This window comes from Erinaceus europaeus, chromosome 3 (assembly GCF_950295315.1).
Source record: "Erinaceus europaeus chromosome 3, mEriEur2.1, whole genome shotgun sequence".
NCBI classification, from domain to species: Eukaryota; Metazoa; Chordata; class Mammalia; order Eulipotyphla; family Erinaceidae; genus Erinaceus; species Erinaceus europaeus.
Genome location: NC_080164.1, coordinates 146,623,369 through 146,641,984, shown reverse-complemented (window position 1 = coordinate 146,641,984; position 18,616 = coordinate 146,623,369). Strand labels below are relative to the sequence as shown.

Here is an 18,616-nt window from a genome sequence, read left to right as displayed (position 1 = left end):
GACTGTATGTGCATGTCTGTATGTAGTCTGTTGATTTTAACCAGTTTATCTAGCTTTGCATATATTATAACAGGCTCTTATTATAGATTATCATAGATCTTGATGTCTGGTGGCAGTTCTCTAGTTTTTCAATATTTTGTTGGCTATTTCTGACCCTTTATGTTTCCACATTTTTAGAGTGAGCCAGCCTGCCTGCCTCTCTTCTTCCATTTTTTCCTTCATTCCTTCCTCCCTTTTTTCCTTTGTTTCCTGTCCTCTTTCTGTCATTTATTAAAGAACCAGAGCATCATGGCACATGCATGTGATGCCAGGGGTAGAATGCAGGACCTCATGTGAGTATTACACTATCAACTGCATGATCTTCCATCTGCTAGATTGAACTTTTCAGTATAGGGTTTGAAGACCTTGACTTTAATTGGAATTGAATTTATTTTAATTTTATTAGTTATATAATACTGATTTACAAAATTACATCACTACGGGTATAATTCCATACCATTCCTACCATTGAGTTCTGATGCTCTACCGACTGAGCTATCCAGGCTCTCTCTTTTTTTTTTATTTTAATTTTTTTAAAAATTTACTTTATTTATTCCCTTTTGTTGCCCTTGTTGTTTTATTGTTGTAGTTACTATTGTTGTTGTTGGATAGGACAGAGAGAAATGGAGAGAGGAGGGGAAGACAGAGAGGAGGAGAGAAAGATAGACACCTGCAGACCTGCTTCACCGCCTGTGAAGCGACTCCCCTGCAGGTGGGGAGCCGGGGTTCGAACCGGGATCCTTATGCCGGTCCTTGTGCTTTGCGCCACCTGTGCTTAACCCGCTGCGCTACAGCCCGACTCCCTATCCAGGCTCTCTTAACCACTGAGTTCTGAATTCCCAGTCCCTCCATTGCGAACCTCAGTAGTTCTCTCCCAAGGTTGCAGATATGAGGTTACTATCATCTCTATAACTATCTGTCTATATTTGTATATAATTGCTCCTTTTTTCTTCCTGGTCCAGTCCTCTCTCCCCCTTCAAGCCACACATCATCCTATTACTACATTGAAATGTCTCTCCCTTTTTCCTCTCTCTTCGGGTCCTGATAGAGCTGGAGTTCAGAGCCCTCTTATCCTCTTCCTCCTATCACTTCTCCCCCACTGGGAGTATGGGTCAAAATTGTTTTTGGGGTGTAGACGGTAGGAGTGCTGGCTTTTGTAATTGCTTCTCTGCTTGTCACGGGTGTTGATAGGTCGATTCATACCCCCAGCCTGTTTCTGTCTTTCCTTAGTGGGGTAGGGGTCTGGAGAGGTGAGGTTCTAGGACATAGTGGTGAGTTCATCTGTCCAGAGAAGTGAGGAATGGAATCATGGTAGCATATAGAACTTGGTGTCTAGAAGGTGGCAGGATACAAAAAGTGAGACAAAATGGTTAATGAACTGGAACCAAGAAGTAGGAACAGAATAGATGAGATTAGGGATCTTAGGGTGGAAGGAAACTAGGAAGTTTATTTTAGGCATGTTTCTAGAGGCCCATATGAATACCATTTAATTTATATATTAGTTTATGGGTAATTGTCATCTTTGTAGTATTTAGTCTTTCAGTTCATGAATATGGTATACTTACTCATGTAGCTTTTGTTTTTTTCAGTAAGTTGTTTTTAGTGTTGAGCTTTTTCACTGGGTTCCTGTGTATATGTAGTAATAAATCATATAAAGTTTATTTTACTGGATAATGAGCTCTACATAGTCAAGTGTATGACTAGGATTCAAGCCTGACCCCTGCCACATTGGAAGAAGCTTTGGTGCTGTGGCATCTTTTCCTTTGTTTCTAAACTCTGTTTGAAAAAGTTGACCCAGAAAAAAAAAAAGTTGACCCAGAGTGGTAAAAACTTGGTGATACCAAAATAAATTAAACACTTTTTTTTTTTTTTACTTTTTATTTATCCCTGAATATAAAGATTGCATGTGTATTGGCTAAATCTTGCTAAAAATAACATTTGTTTTAATAGATTGTAGTGTTTTGGGTTTTCTTCACTTTTCTTTTGAAATTGAGATCTTTCTTTTTTTTTTTTTTAAGTAACTCTAGACTTTTTTGGGTTTATGGAGAAAGCTAATACTATCAGGTAATATTTAATGAAATTCTATACTGATTTTTTCCCCTCTATCTTTGTGGGTTGCTCAGTTTCTGAGAAGTAGACTATCATACTGCATTGCTAAACTCAATACTACTTTATATAACATTAGAAGAGACTATATAATTGCTATTACGAATAGCTGATTAGGGTGGGGTGGGGGTAGATAGCATAATGGTTATACAGAGACCCTTATGCCTGAGGCTCTGAAGTCCCAGGTTCGATCCCCTGTACCACCATAAACCAGAGCTGATCAGTGTTCAGGTATAAAACAAAATGGGGTGATTTGTATTTTTTATCATAATTTCTGTCATTTTCTCCAATGTTTTCATTATAAAGTTCAATGGTGTAAACGGTGCTACTCTGAAATATTAACTTTTTTTATCTTTAGGAATCCTTTCAAGTCATCCTAGATATGGTTCTATCCCTAAGCTTATATGTAAGTATGAAAAATACTTGTTTTCTTAAGTTAAGAAAACTCATGAGAGAGTGTATAGAGTACTACTGGGGGTTGAACCTAAGTAATTTTTTTTTAAAAATATTTATTCCCTTTTGTTGCCCTTGTTTTATTGTTGTTATTAATGTCGTTGTTGGATAAGACAGAGAAATGAAGAGAGGGGAAGACAGAGAGGGGGAGAGAAAGACAGACACTTGCAGACCTGCTTCATCACCTGTGAGGCAACTCCCCTGCAGGTGGGGAGCTGGGGGGTCTCAAACCGGTCTCTCTTACTCTGGTCCTTGGGCTTCGCTCCATGTGCACTTAACCCGCTGCGCTACCGCCCGACTCCCTCTTTTTTTTAATCAAGTATTTTATCATATCTTATTTATAACAGTTATTTGCTTTCTTGAATCAATTCATTTAAATTTTTCATTAATTAGACTTTATCATTTTACTGTTGATATTTAAAATAAAATATGTTGAAGGAAACATTTAATCTAGTTTTTTCAAAAAGTCTCTTTAGTTGATAGATACATTTAATTTCATGTAACATAATTTACATTTTAAGATAAAAATCAAAGACTTCTTTTTTTGTCATCTTTATTATCAAAATGTATGTTACAAGATTGTAAGATCACAATGTATAGTTCCAGACCACACTGACCACCAATGTTCTGTATCCTCACTCTAGTTACCCACCATAGTACTCACAAGTTTTACAGTTTGCTTGCTTCTGTCTTATCAAACACTAATTAATGTGATACTATGATTACTAGGAAAGAAACTAAATTGCCCCTAAAACGAGCATGGGGTGACCGGTGGTTGGGGGTGTAGCTGGGGAGATAGCATAATGGTTATGCAAAAGACTTTCATGCCTGAGGATCTGGGATCTCCATTCAATCCCAGCACCACCATAAAGCCAGAACTAAGCAGTGTTCTGGTAGGTCTCTCTCTCACTTAAGTAAATTAAATTAAGTAAATAGGTAATTAAGTAAAAATTAAGTAAAAAATTAAGTAAACTAAGTAAATAAAACATTAAAAAAAGGACTAGAGCATGTAGAAAACTTCATGAGTTTTTCAAAGTCAACTTTTCTTTTCTATTGAAAGCAGATTCATGATGCAGCATGTAGTCAGTTACCATTAGCCACACAAATGATAAAGATGCCCATTTTACAGGGCATCTCTTGCTAGGCTAGAATTCTGTTTTGATTCTTCATTATATCTTTATCAGATCTTTTCTGTGTTAATAAGGCAATAAGGGAGAATTAATTTTATTGCAACTTAATTCTAGCTTACTTTTGACAGTAAATTATGTTCATAAAAAATCTATGAACTATAGGGGCTGGGTGGTAGCGCAGCAGGTTAAGCGTGCAAGGACAGGTGAAACTATCCAAGTTTGAGCCTCTGGCTCCCCACCTGCATGGAGTCACTTCATGAGCGGTGAAGCAGGTCTGCAGGTGTCTGTCATCCCCTCCTCTCTTGATTTCTCTCTGTCCTAACCAACAATAACAACAACAAAGGCAACAAAAATGGGAAAAATCGCCTCCAGAGGAAGTGGATTCAATGCAGGCACCTAGCCCCAGTGATAACCCTGGAGACAAAAAAAAAAAAAAAAGAGAGAGAGAAGAGTTTAACATTTCCATTGTGCATTTAAATGGTCCTTTCTTTATATTGTCCTTACAATCTTAGCAAAAAAAAAAAAAAGTAAAAAAAAAAATCTGTGAACTCTAAACTTGATATATAAGGTGATCCATCCTTCTATGATTATTTCAGAAAATGTCTTTGCATACCACATTTAAAACCGCAGTTTTAGAAAATATTTTTGTCTAATAAGATGCATTGAGTCACACCTTTTGTTTCTTTTTACAAATAAGTTGCTTGTATCATGGGATATTTTGCTGGAAAGCTTTCTTATGTGAAAACTTGCCAAGAGAAGTTCAAGAATCTTGAGAATTCCCCTCTTGGAGAAGCTCTGCGATCAGGACAGGCGCGCCGATCTTCACCATCTGGGTAGGCCTGAATCTGATCTTTATTAAATATTTTTAACTTTCCATAAAAACAATGACGACATCAATAACTACTACAACAATAAAAAGGCAAGGGCAACAAAAGGGAATAAATAAATAAATAGTTAAAAAACAAAGTAGCAGCTGGAACTTGGTGGCTGAAAGGAAGAAAGAAACAAAGCAGGACAAAATGTATGTAAAAACATTTTGTCAAGCTCCACTCAAGATGAGGTGAAGTAGGGGAATTCATCATTCATCTGTATTGACTGTAAATCCCAAGCAAAAGAAAAAAAAAGAAGTACACCTTAAACAAAGTCTTTTAAATAATATATTTTCTTTACTAATAGAATCCAAGTATGATAGTCAATTTTCATGTAACCTTTTTCTCCAGTAAGATCTAGGCAGTGTTTCTTCTTTCTTCTTACATCATCTGACTTTTTTTTTTTTTTACAGGCACTATTCTCAAAAGTCAAAATATGACTCGAGTGTGAGTGGTCATTCATCTTTTGTGACATCCCCAGAAGCAGACAACATAGAAAAAGAGACGCTTCCTCGCTATGAACCAATTCCATTCAGTGCTTCTATGAATGAATCTACTCCCACTGGTATTACTGACCATATTGCCCAAGGTAGAAACTTCTCTTGAAATGAATTTCAGCATTTTATGGTCCAACGTATGTATAAACTTTATTTGATGACTTTTTCTGCTGGGTATCACCTGTCTTGTTTCTCCATCAGCCTGTACTAAGCATGGTCGCTTGCTTGTTCATTTGCTTCTTCATTCATTCAACATTTTGTGAGGTCCAATATCTTGGTTAGGTATGGAGGATATAAAGATGATAAATTATGGGCCTTAAAAAAAAAGAATCTATGAGTCTGTTAGAGACTGAAACAGGATAAATTACTAATATATCCCATTAATTGAAAATGCCAACAGGTTTAGTAGAATAGCAAGTGAATTAATTAAGTTGTGCCTCAGGGATTACAAAAAAATGGTTTCATAGGATGACTTAAAGACTTACAGCTTTTTTGTAATGTGAGAAGAATAATAACTACCTGCCATATAGAACTGTTGCCATCTGAGAAAATGTGTATGAAAATGCTTTGTGAAGTTTGTGTATTTAAATACTAGCTTTGAAGATCACATAACATAAACTGAAAAACATCAATTTTGGATTAAGGCTTAGATTTGAGTCATGATTGACATTTGCTAGCTATGTAGCCTTAGGCAAGTAACTGATTTGTTATCCCTCCAGTTTCTTGATCTCTTGAGATGATAATATTGCTCTTAAAAGAACTTTTGTAATTAGATGAAATAAGTGTCTTGGAAGAAACTAGCTCTCAGCAATAACTAGTTTCCTTTTTTTTTAAATATTTATTTTATTTATTTATTCCCCTTTGTTGCCCTTGTTGTTTTATTGTTGTAGTTATTGTTGTTGTTGTAATAACTAGTTTCCTATCTACCATTTGTCTATGTTATCTTCAGTGAGAGATGAGATTTTGGAAACAAAACACAGATATAAGAGTTTTGATAAGGGATTGTGAGCTTCTGTAGAGCATTTTATAGATACTTGCTTTGGGGAGTCGGGCAGTAGCACAGCGGGTTAAGCGCAGTGGCGCAAAGCGCAAGGACTGGAGAAGAGATCCTGGTTTGAGACCCTGGCTTCCCCACCTGCAGTGGGAGTCGCTTCACAAGTGGTGAAGCAGGTCTGCAGGTGTCTATCTTTCTCTCCTCCTCTCTGTCTTCTCCTCTCTCCATTTCTGTCTGTCCTATCCAACAGCGACAACAACAACAATGGTAACTACAGTAATAAAACAACAAGGGCAACAAAAGGGAATAAATAAATATTAAAAAAAAAAATGCTTGCTTTGATTGGTCTGGAAGATGGCGCAGCGGATAAAGCATTGGATTGTCAACCATCAGGTCCTGAGTTCAGTCCCCGGCAGCACATGTACCAGAGTGATGTCTGAGTCTTTCTCTCCTATCTTACTCATGAATAAATAAATTCTTAAAAAAAATAAATAAATATTTGCTTTGAAGCAGATAGAATTAAGCTAGTAATTGGGAAGATGAACAGAATTAAAGGAACACTTGAGGATTTGTTTGTTTTTAATATGGGAGAGATTTAGATCCTTATTTGGGATAAAGGGAGAGAGGAAGGAAAAGGGTAAGCTGAGTATAGGTCAGAGAATGTCTCAGACGATGCTGTAGCTCATTTCAGAAGGAACCCTAGGTTGGTCCATATGTAAAATAGTCACTGATTCTGTATGCTATTTGAGATCATTAAAACTAAATTGAGGGAGTCTGGTCTAGGTAGCGCAGCGGGTTAAGTGCAGGTGGCGCAAAGCGCAAGGACCAGCGTAAGGATCCCGGTTCAAGCCCCCAGCTCCCCACCTGCACAGGCGGTGAAGCAGGTCTGCAGGTGTCTGTCTTTCTCTCCCCCTCTGTCTTCCCCTCTTTCAATTTCTTTCTGTCCTGTCCAACAACAATGACATCAACAATAACTACAGTAATAAAACAACAAGGGCAACAAACAAGGGAATAAATAAATATAAAAAAAAAAAACAACTAAATTGAAGGGCCGGGCCTGGTGGTAGAGTTGGTGGAACACATATGCTACAACTCACAAGAACCCAGGATCAAGCCCTCTCCTATATGGGGAAGCTTCATGAGCAGTGAGCTGGTGCTGCAGTTGTCTTTCTCTCTTCTATCTCCTACTTTCCTCTTGATGTCTTTCTCTATCCAGTAAATAAATTAAGACAACAGAAATTAAATAGAAAATTCATTTCCTTAGTTGCTTTGTCAGTTACGCAGTAGCCACGTGTGGTGTTGGCTACAACTGGATCATGAAGATAAAACGCATTTTTATTATTACAGAAAAGTATATTCGATTGTATATAGAAAGTATATTGCTTTAGCACGAAAGTTATGAGGCAGAAAGAAGAGAATGAAAATTAGTTCAGGGAGTCGGGCGGTAGTGCAGCGGGTTAAGTGCACGTGGTGCAAAGTGCAAGGACCGGCGTAAGGATTCCGGTTCAAGCCCCCGGCTCCCCACCTGCAGGGCAGTCGCTTCACAGGCGGTGAAGCAGGTCTGCAGGTGTCTGTCTTTCTCTCCCCCTCTCTGTCTTCCCCTCCTCTCTCCATTTCTCTCTGTCCTATCCAACAACGACAACAACAATAATAACTACAACAATGAAACAACAAAGACAACAAAAGGGAATAAATAAATAAATAAATATTAAAAAAAAAAAAAAGAAAATTAGTTCAACAGATTCTAAAGTAGAAGTTGTGGATAGTCTCTTAATACTGAACTTTTTTCAGGGCTGGCTGGTGGCACACCTGGTTGAGTGCACATATTACAGTGCATAAGGACAGGGGTTCGATTCCCCGGTCTCCACCTGCAGGGGGAAAGCTTTGTGAGTGGTGAAGCAGTGCTGCAGGTGTCTCTCTGTCTCTCTCTATCTCCCCATCTCCTCTCAATTTCTGGCTGTCTCTATCCAATAAATAAAGATAATAAAAAAAATTAAATACTGAACTTTTTCTTGAGCGATTGCAAAGAATTTACTTAGGGAAGGAGGTGGGCATATTAGGAGAAAGTGGTGAATGCTGTTACCTCCAAAGGTAGTTGTCATGGACCCTCACTGCATTTCACATTTTAGTTCAAATCCATTCTATTTAAATGTTATATTCTGGCCATGCACCACCACCCTCCTTGTATTGGTTTGCATTCTTCCTTCCATTTGCATTAGAAATTCCCATTCTATATTATGTCATTTCTTTTGCAAATTAAAAAAGCCCTTTGCCATCTGCCCAGACTACAGCAGAAATTTGAGAGTAACGTGTGTCCTTCACAGCAGCCATGTTTATCCATTGCTCTGCATTCTTGAACCCTGTCTCTACATTGGCACTTGGGCAGTTTTGATTAGCCATCATTCCATTGCTTTGCCCCATCTTATATCTGCCCTCCCTTATATCCTCACCCTTTGGTTAAGTCCTGCTTCCTCTCTAGCTCTGCTTTCTCTAACCGGGAATTAATTATTCATTTTTCAAAGTAGAAAGCACTCCTTCGTAGCTGTTAGGAGATCTGTTACGGTTAGATTTAATTCAATGCTGTTTTATGTTTTCTTATTCCTTCCAGCTCTTTATAACTTTCCTAAAGCAGTTAAATTATGCTCCCCACACAATATCAGATATTTTCATTTGACTTTTGTAAATGGAAAAAGTTCCCTCTATTTTTTTGTCTGGCTTATACTTTCACTATTTGTCACAGAATTTTAGAACAAAGGAATATTTTTCTTTTTGGTAAGAAAAAGCATTAGACCTGGAAGGAATGTTAGAGGGAGATCATCCGTAAAACTTACTTCACAATGAAAATCAAGACTCTTTTAAAGAAGCTTAGTGATTTGCCCAAGGACATTCTCTTATTGTGGGCATAGTGGGGATGAACACCTGAGGGTCCTAACTGCAAATCTAGTAGTTATTGTCTTCAGGATCTTGAAAATGCCATTTATGGTGAAGGGAAAGGGCTCAATAATTACTGATTACTAATGAAATGTAACATATTTTGAATGCAATGCGAAGTTATAATATTGATTTCTTTATTTTATTAGTAAAAACATTTAGTTTTCAACTATCATATAATTATTACCACTAGTTACTCGAAATCTCAGTCATTTTTGTTTTGCGCTAGTACTGCATTTACTTTGTAACAAAATAAAAATTATGGTGGAGGACTGTGAAGATTGTAGAGTGTTTATGTAAAAGATTTTCATGTCTGAGGCTTGGAGGTCTTGGGTTGAATCACCATAAGTCAGCTGAGCAGTGCTCTGGTTAAAACAAAATGAGTATGGTTGAAAACATTTAAAACTTAACGTTGCTTTGAAAATTCTGCTTATTTACTAAGACCTTACTGTTAAGTTCCAAAATAACACAAAAAGTATCTTCTTAAGAAATACTTTAAAAACCAGTGGTTTATTTTGTGAGAGAGAAACCAGAGCACCACTCTGCCATATGTGTCACTAGGTATCAAACATATTCAAATCCTGCATGCTTTACCTGCTGAGCTGTCTCCCTAGACACTGAGACAGCATTTTAGTTAAGATGGGTAGGTTATTAAAATACTGTGCCCACTTTCTGTGACCCACTAAAAACTTCTTTAAAAAATACTGCTTTTGCAATATTGCTTAAGACTTTGTGATTGTTGAGTAAATATGATTAATTTCTTTTGTAATGTTTATATTGCCTGTTTGCTGGTTATACTTTTTTAAAGCTATGTTCAATGTTTGTTCTGTAAATCTATATTAAAAGTAACTACGTCCTTTTTAAAAAAATTATAGTTGACACTTGGTTCTGTTTCAGTATTACACCTATATGTATTAAACTTGAGTAAAAGCAGTACACGCCATAATTAAAGGCTGTTTTGTACTTTGCAGTAGTTATCACCAAATAATCCTTTTTAAATACTAAGATGATAAGATACATCTTTTAGGTAGCTAGAGTGACTTGCATGTCGACTGTAGTGATACTGAACTATGCAATTAGTGCTTTTAAAAGTTCTGTACAATGTCCATGTTTTATTCAGTTGTTACTAGTAAAATATATTTCTACTATTTTAAATTGTGCTGGTATATATTATATATCCATTCATCTGGTTCTGATTAATTTTAAGTACCTTTTATGTTGATTTTAAATTTTAGAAGTAAAGGTTAGATGTATAAAAAATACATCTTTTAAAAAAAATGCCTTTAAAAAAAACAGTACCTTTGCAATGATGATAATTCATCATTTATTTCACATTATTATATTTTTAGTATAAGGCATATTTATAAAATTAGTTGCTTTAGATTTATTAAAATCCTTTTATCACCATATATTAACTGTTTGTTGTTTTAGGACCAGATCCCATCCCTGAAGAAAGTCCCAAAAGAAAAAATATTACATATGAGGAATTAAGGAATAAGAACAGAGAGTCATATGAAGTAACTTTAACACATAAGACTGACCCCTCAGTCAGGCCTATGCAGGAAAGAATGCCAAAAAAAGAAGGTATGATAGTTTAGTTCAAATGACTTTACTGTTTAGGGTTGGAAACTAGCACTAGTTAAGAAACATTCTAATGTGATTTAATTCCTTAAGCAATTAACCAATATATAATGAAGAAAAATTACTATTTCACTGTTGCCAATTCTTAGTTTTTTAAGGTGTTCCAAAGTTCATTTTTGTCTTCAAAATAATGAAGTCCAAATAGTCCTTAAGTTTGAAACAGTGAATCTGGTTTACTAATACATGGTAAAAATTATATGGCAATATTATGGTTTTCCTTATGAGAATTCACTTTGGGAACTGACTTTGTTTTGTAATGATGTGTCAGTTGTATAAAACTAGATCTGGTGACATTTTTTTGCAAAAACACAATATTGAGATGGTTTAATGAAATTGCTTTTCTTACATGCTTGTGAATTTGAAGTAGAGCTCTATACACAAACTTTTTTTTTTAATTTTTTTTAATTTTTTAAATATTTATTTATTCCCTTTTGCTGCCCTTGTTTTATTGTTGTAGTTATTATTGTTGTCGTTGTTGGATAGGACAGAGAGAAATGGAGAGAGGAGGGGAAGACAGAGAGGAGGAGAGAAAGATAGACACCTGCAGACCTGCTTCACCGCCTGTGAAGCGACTCCCCTGCAGGTGGGGAGCCGGGATTCAAACCGGGATCCTTATGCCGGTCTTTGTGCTTTGCGCCACCTGCACCACCTGCGCTTAACCCACTGCGCTACAGCCCGACTCCCCCACAAACTAACTTTTAAAGCATTTCCAAAAGACAGATTTTACTTTTTTTTTTTTTACTAATATGTTTTGTTTTTTAATTTTAAAGTTCTGGTTTTCCTAATTAAGTTTTCCTAGTCTCTAATGTAAACTTTCTGACACAGATGTTTGTCTCTAATGGAAGGAGGGCCTTTTAAATAAGATTTATAACTTTGTTACAATTTTATGATGTCTCTCTTGAGGAAGTTTAGAGGTTATATCATTATTTCAAGGTTTTCTAGTTGCTATTTTTAAAGCCAAAGGAAGGAATAGATTCATAGTAACTTCTTGAATCATATATTACAAAGAATACTCCCCCAAAAAAATTTTGTACTTTTTTAATGTTATTATTCTAACATAGCCAATGTCATTTCTTTTTTTTTTTTCTCTTTTATTTAAGAAAGGATTAATTAACAAAACCATAGGGTAGGAGGGGTACAACTCCACACAATTCCCACCACCCAATCCCCATATTCCACCCCCTCCCCTGATAGCTTTCCCATTCTCTATCCCTCTGGGAGCATGGACCCAGAGTCATTGTGGGTTGTAGAAGGTGGAAGGTCTGGCTTCTGTAATTGCTTCCCCTCTGAACATGGACGTTGACTGGTCAGTCCATACTCCCAGTCTGCCTCTCTTTCCCTAGTAGGGTGGGTCTCTGGGGAAGTGGAGCTCCAGGACATATTAGTGGGGTCTTAAGTCCAGGGAAGCCTGGCCGGCGTCCTGATGACATCTGGAACCTGGTGACTGAAAAGAGAGTTAACATACAAAGCCAAACAAATTGTTGAGCAAATTTCATTTCTTTTAAAAGTTGACTTTAGAATTCTTAGAATTTAGAATTCTTTCTTCATGACAGTGATAGATATCATTGTTTTTTGCTCTCACTGTTATTGATGTAAAAAAAAAAAAAGATCTAGCTATTAAATGACTGTAATCAACAGGGTTCATGTTTGTCACTTTAAAGACCATTTAACTTGACCTGCATATGCATTAATACAGACATATTACAGACACATGACTTTGTTCTGCTAATTAGATTAAGGGCTTAGACTGTTAAGTTCCATGAGGGCAGGTGGTAGAGGTGGTAGAGTGTTTTTTGGTTGGCTAGACAGACATTTTATAGTAATAAAGGCTAAGAATAGGAAACACAGTAGATATTTGACATTTACTGGATTTTGACTTGGTTTTAACTATACAGTTTTTAAAGTTATGTGGCACAATAAGGTAAAGTAATTTTTTCCTTTGTAAAAAGGTAATTTATGTAAAGAAAACAATTTCTAGCGTGTTCTTAGAGTCGAGAGAGAAAAGATTTATTAGTATTGTGTAGGTTCACAGGATTTTAGAAAATGTCAGGCTTTTGTCATTTCTGAGTTTGGGTCAACTTTTTCAGATTAAGAAGAGAGGAAGAGATAGCACAGCAGCTAATCTTCCCATTTATTTATTCATTTAAAATTTTTTATATTTATTTATTTTCCCTTTTGTTGTTGCTTTTCATTGTTGTAGGCATTATTGTTATTGATGTCATCATTGTTAGATAGGACAGAGAGAAATGGAGAGGGGGAGAGAAAGACACCTGCAGACCTGCTTCATCACTTGTGAAGCAATGCCCCCTGCAGGTGGGGAGCCGGGGGCTTGAACCAAGATCCTTAAGCTGGTCCTTGCGCTTTGTGCCACGTGCACTTAACGCCACTGAGCTACCGCCGGACTCCCCTCTTCCCTCATTTAATAGTATTCCCATGTGGTGTACTGGAGGCTCAAACTTGGGTCATAGACATACATGACAAAACAGGTGCCCTCCTAGCTGATCTATTTCATTTGTCAGGGAGTTTTGCTGTTTAAGAATTATTAACATGAGAGAAGAAACAGAGTACTATTCTGGCATATGTGATGCTGGGTATAGAACTCAGTACCTCATTCCCAGGAGTCCAATGCTTATCCATTGTGCCACATCCTAGGTCGCAGAAGTATTGGTTTTTAATTTTCAGTTTGTATGGATTATATGCACTGCTATTTACCTAATTAGAAATTGGGATATAGGGTGCCTGGCAGTTTCACACTCAGATGAGTGTGCATATTACCCTGCTGCCCATCTGCAAGTGTCTCTCTCCCTCTCTATCTTCCCCCTTCTCGTCTCAATTTCTTTTTCTCTGAAATAAGATAGAAAAGGGGGGTGGGTGGTAAAAGGGAAATATGGCCACCAGGAGCAGTGGATTCTTAGTGCTCTGACCAAGTCCCAGCAACAAGTGAATGGATTAACTGAGATAAGAGAAATTCTAAAAGCTTAGGCACATTTGCTTTCACAGCAGTAATCTCTTTGCATACCATGGTTTGTTTTGAACACTGCAGCTCTAGTTTATGGTGATGATGGAGTTTAGACTTGAGACCTTTGGTGTCTCTGGAATGAAAGTAGAGAGGAAAGGCAAAACTGAGGGAAAGGATACATAGTCACTTAGAATTTATAGTAATAAAAGTTTCAGTTTGATTCCCTGAACAAGTCAGGGTCTCTAGCTCATACTTTGATAATGACTTTATGGTGTTATAAATACTGGGTCTTCTAAAGAGTTATAATTAACAGATGAAAGCTACGTAAAAGGCTAAAAGAAGACGGGAGCGTGTTTTAAAAAATAAAATTTTGTGAAAAATGTGTATGATCATTAATACTGTATGTTACAGTACTATAGTTCAGGAAAGGGAAGTTTGAGTTAAGCACAACATGAAGAAACCATTTAATTACTTTTTTTTGTTGTTTAAAAAGTTAAAATGTTTTATTAATTTTATTTCCTAGTGATTTTTATATGTGCCATACATAGTACATACCACACTTTCCCAGATCTTAGGGTACCCCACCCAGCTTCGAACCTAAACAGATATTCAGACTTAGATTTCAATCAATTCTGTTTTATTAGGCTTGTACCTTGGGCAAGTTACTAATCTGTTTTCTCACCTTGGGCAAGTTACTAATCTGTTTTCTCACCCTTAATGTGGGTACTATATTGTCATGTTGTGAGGATCAGGTTCTTGAAAGAGTGCACTAGTGCTTCAGTCCAGCTTTCAGTTCACACAGTCTAGCCAACCTCCTTTATAACTTTACTGTCAGATACTTTTACTTCAATAAGAAACATAACATCATCATCACAGCAAACTAAAATTTGACTTACAATTACTACTTTTGAGAATCATCAATTATTTGTGCTTTTTTCCCCCCTCCCTAGTCAAGGTAAACAAGTATGGAGATACTTGGGATGAGTGAAAAACTGCATCATTGGACCTACTGGAGGAATTTCAATATCCCGCTTCATCTAAGTGGTCATGAATATCTGCATGCTTTGAGCTCAGCAGCAGTCTTCATAAACACATTTAAAACCAGAGTCTGGGTTTTTGTGGTTTGGTTCATTATGTTTAAAAAGAAAACACAGATTTTAATGTTAATATTGTGTAAATGTACTCACCTTGGGGAACCACATGAATGATGGTGTTACACCATGCTAGTGTACAGTTGGCAAATTTATTTTAAGTTTCAGGGCAAAGATACCTTATAAAATCATCAAGAAATAATAATGCTCTGTAATCAACAACATATGTGAAAATATACCTGCATGTTGAATTGGGGTGGGTGGTGGGAGCAAGCATACTTTCAAGTGTTAAGCTTTACCTCAAAAGATTATTACAAAGTCTTTCTCCATTGTTTGCTGTATTCTCTTAATGTTTATGGTAAATAAAATAAAAAGGAACATGCATCTTTATTCATCTCATGGCTTTATTTAAAGTTTTTTAAGTTGAATTAAAAATAAGCAGTACTTTACACGGAAAGGAAGTAAAGCCATTACATCTCAATATTTATGACTTGTACATCAACAAGTAGTAAATAGCTGCTTTAAAAAAAGCAGTGGCTATATTTGAAATTTTTGCATATTGCAGGGGGATAAAAATTTGTTTCTACAGCAGTGAAAAATGAAATTGAAGTTTCTTCTCAATGTTACTTACTTGAACACCAGAAATGTGGTATTTGAGTTATTGGTACAAATTGCCCCAAAACATACTAACTTAGAACAGCAGAGACTTGTTTGCTTTTCCTGTGAGTCAAGTACTAAGGGAGGAATCAGCTGAGTGACTTACCTCTGGATTTGCAGTTAAGACACTGGGTACAGCTGGCACAGCAAAGAACTAGAAAAAGCAGGGAACCTCACTCATTTGCTTTCTTTTTTTAGAGATTTATTTCCCATTATTATTATCTTTATTTATTGGATAGACAACCAGAAATTGAGAGGGAAGGATGTTATAGGGAAAGAGACAAGACACCTGCAGCCCTGCTTTCCCCCTACAAGTGGGGATTGGGGGCTCGAAGCCTGGTCCTTGCACATTGTAATGTGTGTGTTCAACCAGGTGTGCCACTACCCGGCCCTCATTTGTTTTCAAGACTTGTCATGCCTCTTTCTAAGTTTCATAGGCTGTCTATAGCTTAGTGTGCTCATAGCAATCAAATTTCATATTATTACTTCTTAGGCTCCTGTGTGAATGTCCTTAGCACACGTTAAAAACTGCATTATCTTTTACTTAGGAAGTAACCTCAGAAGCCAGGTAGCATTTCTTCACCAGCCCACTTACCATAAAGGGCAGGAATTAAGATTCTGCATCTAGTCACATTTTAAAAGATTAGAATGGAATGTATTAGAATTATCTTTTCAGTCCACTATTTGCCTGAATAGATAGTTAATAATAGTTCACAGGCTTCCCATATGCAAAAGAAACATCTCCCCAGCTCAGCTCATTCTTTTCCGAGCCCTTCTAGTAGGGACTAAAGTGCTTAGGTGAAGGTTCTTAGTACCATTTTTCAGTCTGAAGAGCTTCCTTTGTCCCTGTCCCAAATGCCTACTGGGCATAGCATTACTTCTCTGGTCATGTCTATTCAAAAAGGAGAAATGAGGGAGTCGTGCGGTAGTGCAGCCGGTTAAGTGCAGGTGGTGCAAAGCTCAAGGACGGGTGTGGGTCCTGATTCAAGCCCCCGGATGGAGTCACTTCACAAATGGTGAAGCAGGTCTGCAGTTGTCATATATATATATATATATATTATTATTATTTATTCCCTTTTGTTGCCCTTGTTTATTGTTATAGTTATGATATCTTTGTTGTTGGATAGGACAGAGAAATGGAGAGAGGACGGGAAGACTGAAGGGGAGAGAGAGAAAGACACCTGCAGACCCGCTTCACCACTTGTGAAGTGACTCTCCTGCAGGTGGGAAGCCGGGGGCTCGAACAGGGATCCTTAGGCAGGGATCCGTAGGCAGGTCTTTGCACTGTGTCACGTGCGCTTAACCCGCTAAGCTACCGCCCAACTCCCTTGTCTTATCTTTCTTTCCCCCTCCTCTCAATTTCTCTCTGCCCTATCCAAGAACAGTGACAACAATAAAACAACAAGGGCAACAAAAGAGAATAAACAAACATTAAAAAAAAAAGGCGGGAGTCGGGCGGTGGCGCAGTGGGTTAAGCGCACGTGGCGCAAATCTCAAGGACCTGCAAAAGGATCCCAGTTCGAGCCCCGGCTCCCCACCTGCAGGGGAATTGCTTCACAAGCGGTGAAGCAGGTCTGCAGGTGTCTGTCTCTCCCCTTCTCTGTCTTCCCCTCCTCTCTCCATTTCTCCCTGTCCTATCCAACAACAATGACATTAATAACCACAAGGGCAACAAAAAGGAAAATAAATATAAAAAAAAAATAAAAAACTTAAAAAAAAAAGAGGCCTATGTCAGTCACTTGTTCACTCAAATACATAACCAGCTTTATGTTACCGGTTCTTTGGCCCAAGTGGAGCCATATCCCTGATACCACTCTCTATGTTTGGCCCTGTCCTGAGTCTTTTCTATAAAGGTTCACACCTTCCAGCTGAGTAGTTCTCTCAATCTGTTTCCTATCCACAAAAATTAGGAATGCCAAGTAGCTTTTTTTTTTTTTTTTTTGCCTCCCGGGTTATCACAGGGCTTAGTGAATCCACTGCTCCTGGAAGCATTGTTTTTTATCGTTGTTACTGTTGCTATTAAGTAAGACAGAAGTTGAGAGAGGAGGGTAAGATGGGGGTGGGAGGGAGAAAGATAGCTGCAGACTTGCTTCACCATTTGTGAAGTCACCCCCCTGCAAATGTGAAGCCAGGGTCTTGAGCAGAGATCCTTATGCTGGGCCTTGTGCTTTTAACCTGCTGCACTCCCACCAAGATTTTCTATTATCCTGTCCAAGCTGATAACATTTTCTTAAGCCTGTGGGGCATCAATTTATAGCTTATCTCATTAGCTCTACTGCAATCAGTTTCTTTCCTATGCTGGGTTCATTGTGAGGCTGATAAAATTCCAAAGATTTGAGGGTCTATAAAGTTACATCTATCAGACATGTAGAGGCCTGTGTGTCCGAAGTGAGGAATCTTTCTGAGGTCTTATACACAAAATTTACTGCTCCACTAGTTTTGGTCTTTGTCTGGAGGCCATTACTGAACATTAGAGCTCTGCTGGCTTAGAAGACTATTGTTTCTATGTCACATTTGAAAGCAATATTCTATACACTAGAGAAAGCCATTGTACACCATCAGCACTGCACAGAAATCTGAGCTAATTCATCACGTTCAAGAGGTACCTTATTTTCCATGTTACCATGTGTAGCAGTTTATATAATCAAAACTCTTCCAGCTCCCAATAATGCATCCCTTTCTCTTCTGTAATTCCTCCTAGACAGCTTCCTTGGAAGCCCCTTACACTTCAGTTAACACTCTCATCCAGGTCTTTTAGATTTTCATTAATAATCTAAAGATCCTGCCAGCATTCATCTGCTACTTGATCCCCAAACCACATGTTATAGGTTTTCACTTAGAACACTATTTTTAGCTACTTCCCCCCCTTTCCTTTTTAAAAGTATATAGATCTTGTATATAGTTAATTTCATTGAAGTTGAGAACAGCCAGTTTCATAAGCATAAAATGGGAGAATTGACTTAAAGGTAACTCATGAAAAAGCCTAGTATGGGGTCAACAAAACAGCTCACTTGGATAGTGTCCTGGTTTGCCATGTGCATGACCCAGTTTCAAATTTGACCCCCATCCTCCACCCCCTCTACCTTTTTAAAAATTTTTATTTATAAGACGGAAATATTGGCAAGACTATAGGATAAGAGGGATAGAGAACACTGGATTCTCAAACATAATGCAATAGTTATTGCTATAACCAAATTATTTGGCAATTGGGTTAACTTTGAAAATCCCTTTGTTAGCATTTGCTGTCTG

General features: G+C 37.4%; 1 protein-coding gene and 1 long non-coding RNA gene across 5 annotated transcripts in view; both read left to right on the top strand.

Moving 5' to 3' along the window:
* The window catches only part of OCIAD1 (OCIA domain containing 1), a 32,524-nt gene extending 17,424 nt beyond the window's left edge, over positions 1-15,100 (top strand). The window contains exons 5-9 of one of the 4 annotated variants that reach the window (XM_007539693.3): positions 2,504-2,551; positions 4,426-4,561; positions 5,011-5,186; positions 10,451-10,603; positions 14,570-15,100. In XM_007539693.3, coding sequence (XP_007539755.1) covers positions 2,504-2,551; positions 4,426-4,561; positions 5,011-5,186; positions 10,451-10,603; positions 14,570-14,607 — 551 coding nt within the window. In that variant the 3' untranslated portion in view covers positions 14,608-15,100. Of the gene's footprint in view, positions 1-2,503; positions 2,552-4,425; positions 4,562-5,010; positions 5,232-10,450; positions 10,604-14,569 lie in introns of those variants that run through there. The other 3 variants (XM_007539694.3, XM_007539695.3, XM_016184908.2) reach the window with 3 other exon arrangements.
* Positions 5,238-9,298, top strand: LOC132537557 (uncharacterized). The gene is made up of 2 exons (XR_009549034.1): positions 5,238-7,524; positions 7,830-9,298. It is a non-coding gene; the product is annotated as an uncharacterized LOC132537557 (long non-coding RNA).
* Positions 15,101-18,616: the final 3,516 nt, after the last annotated feature.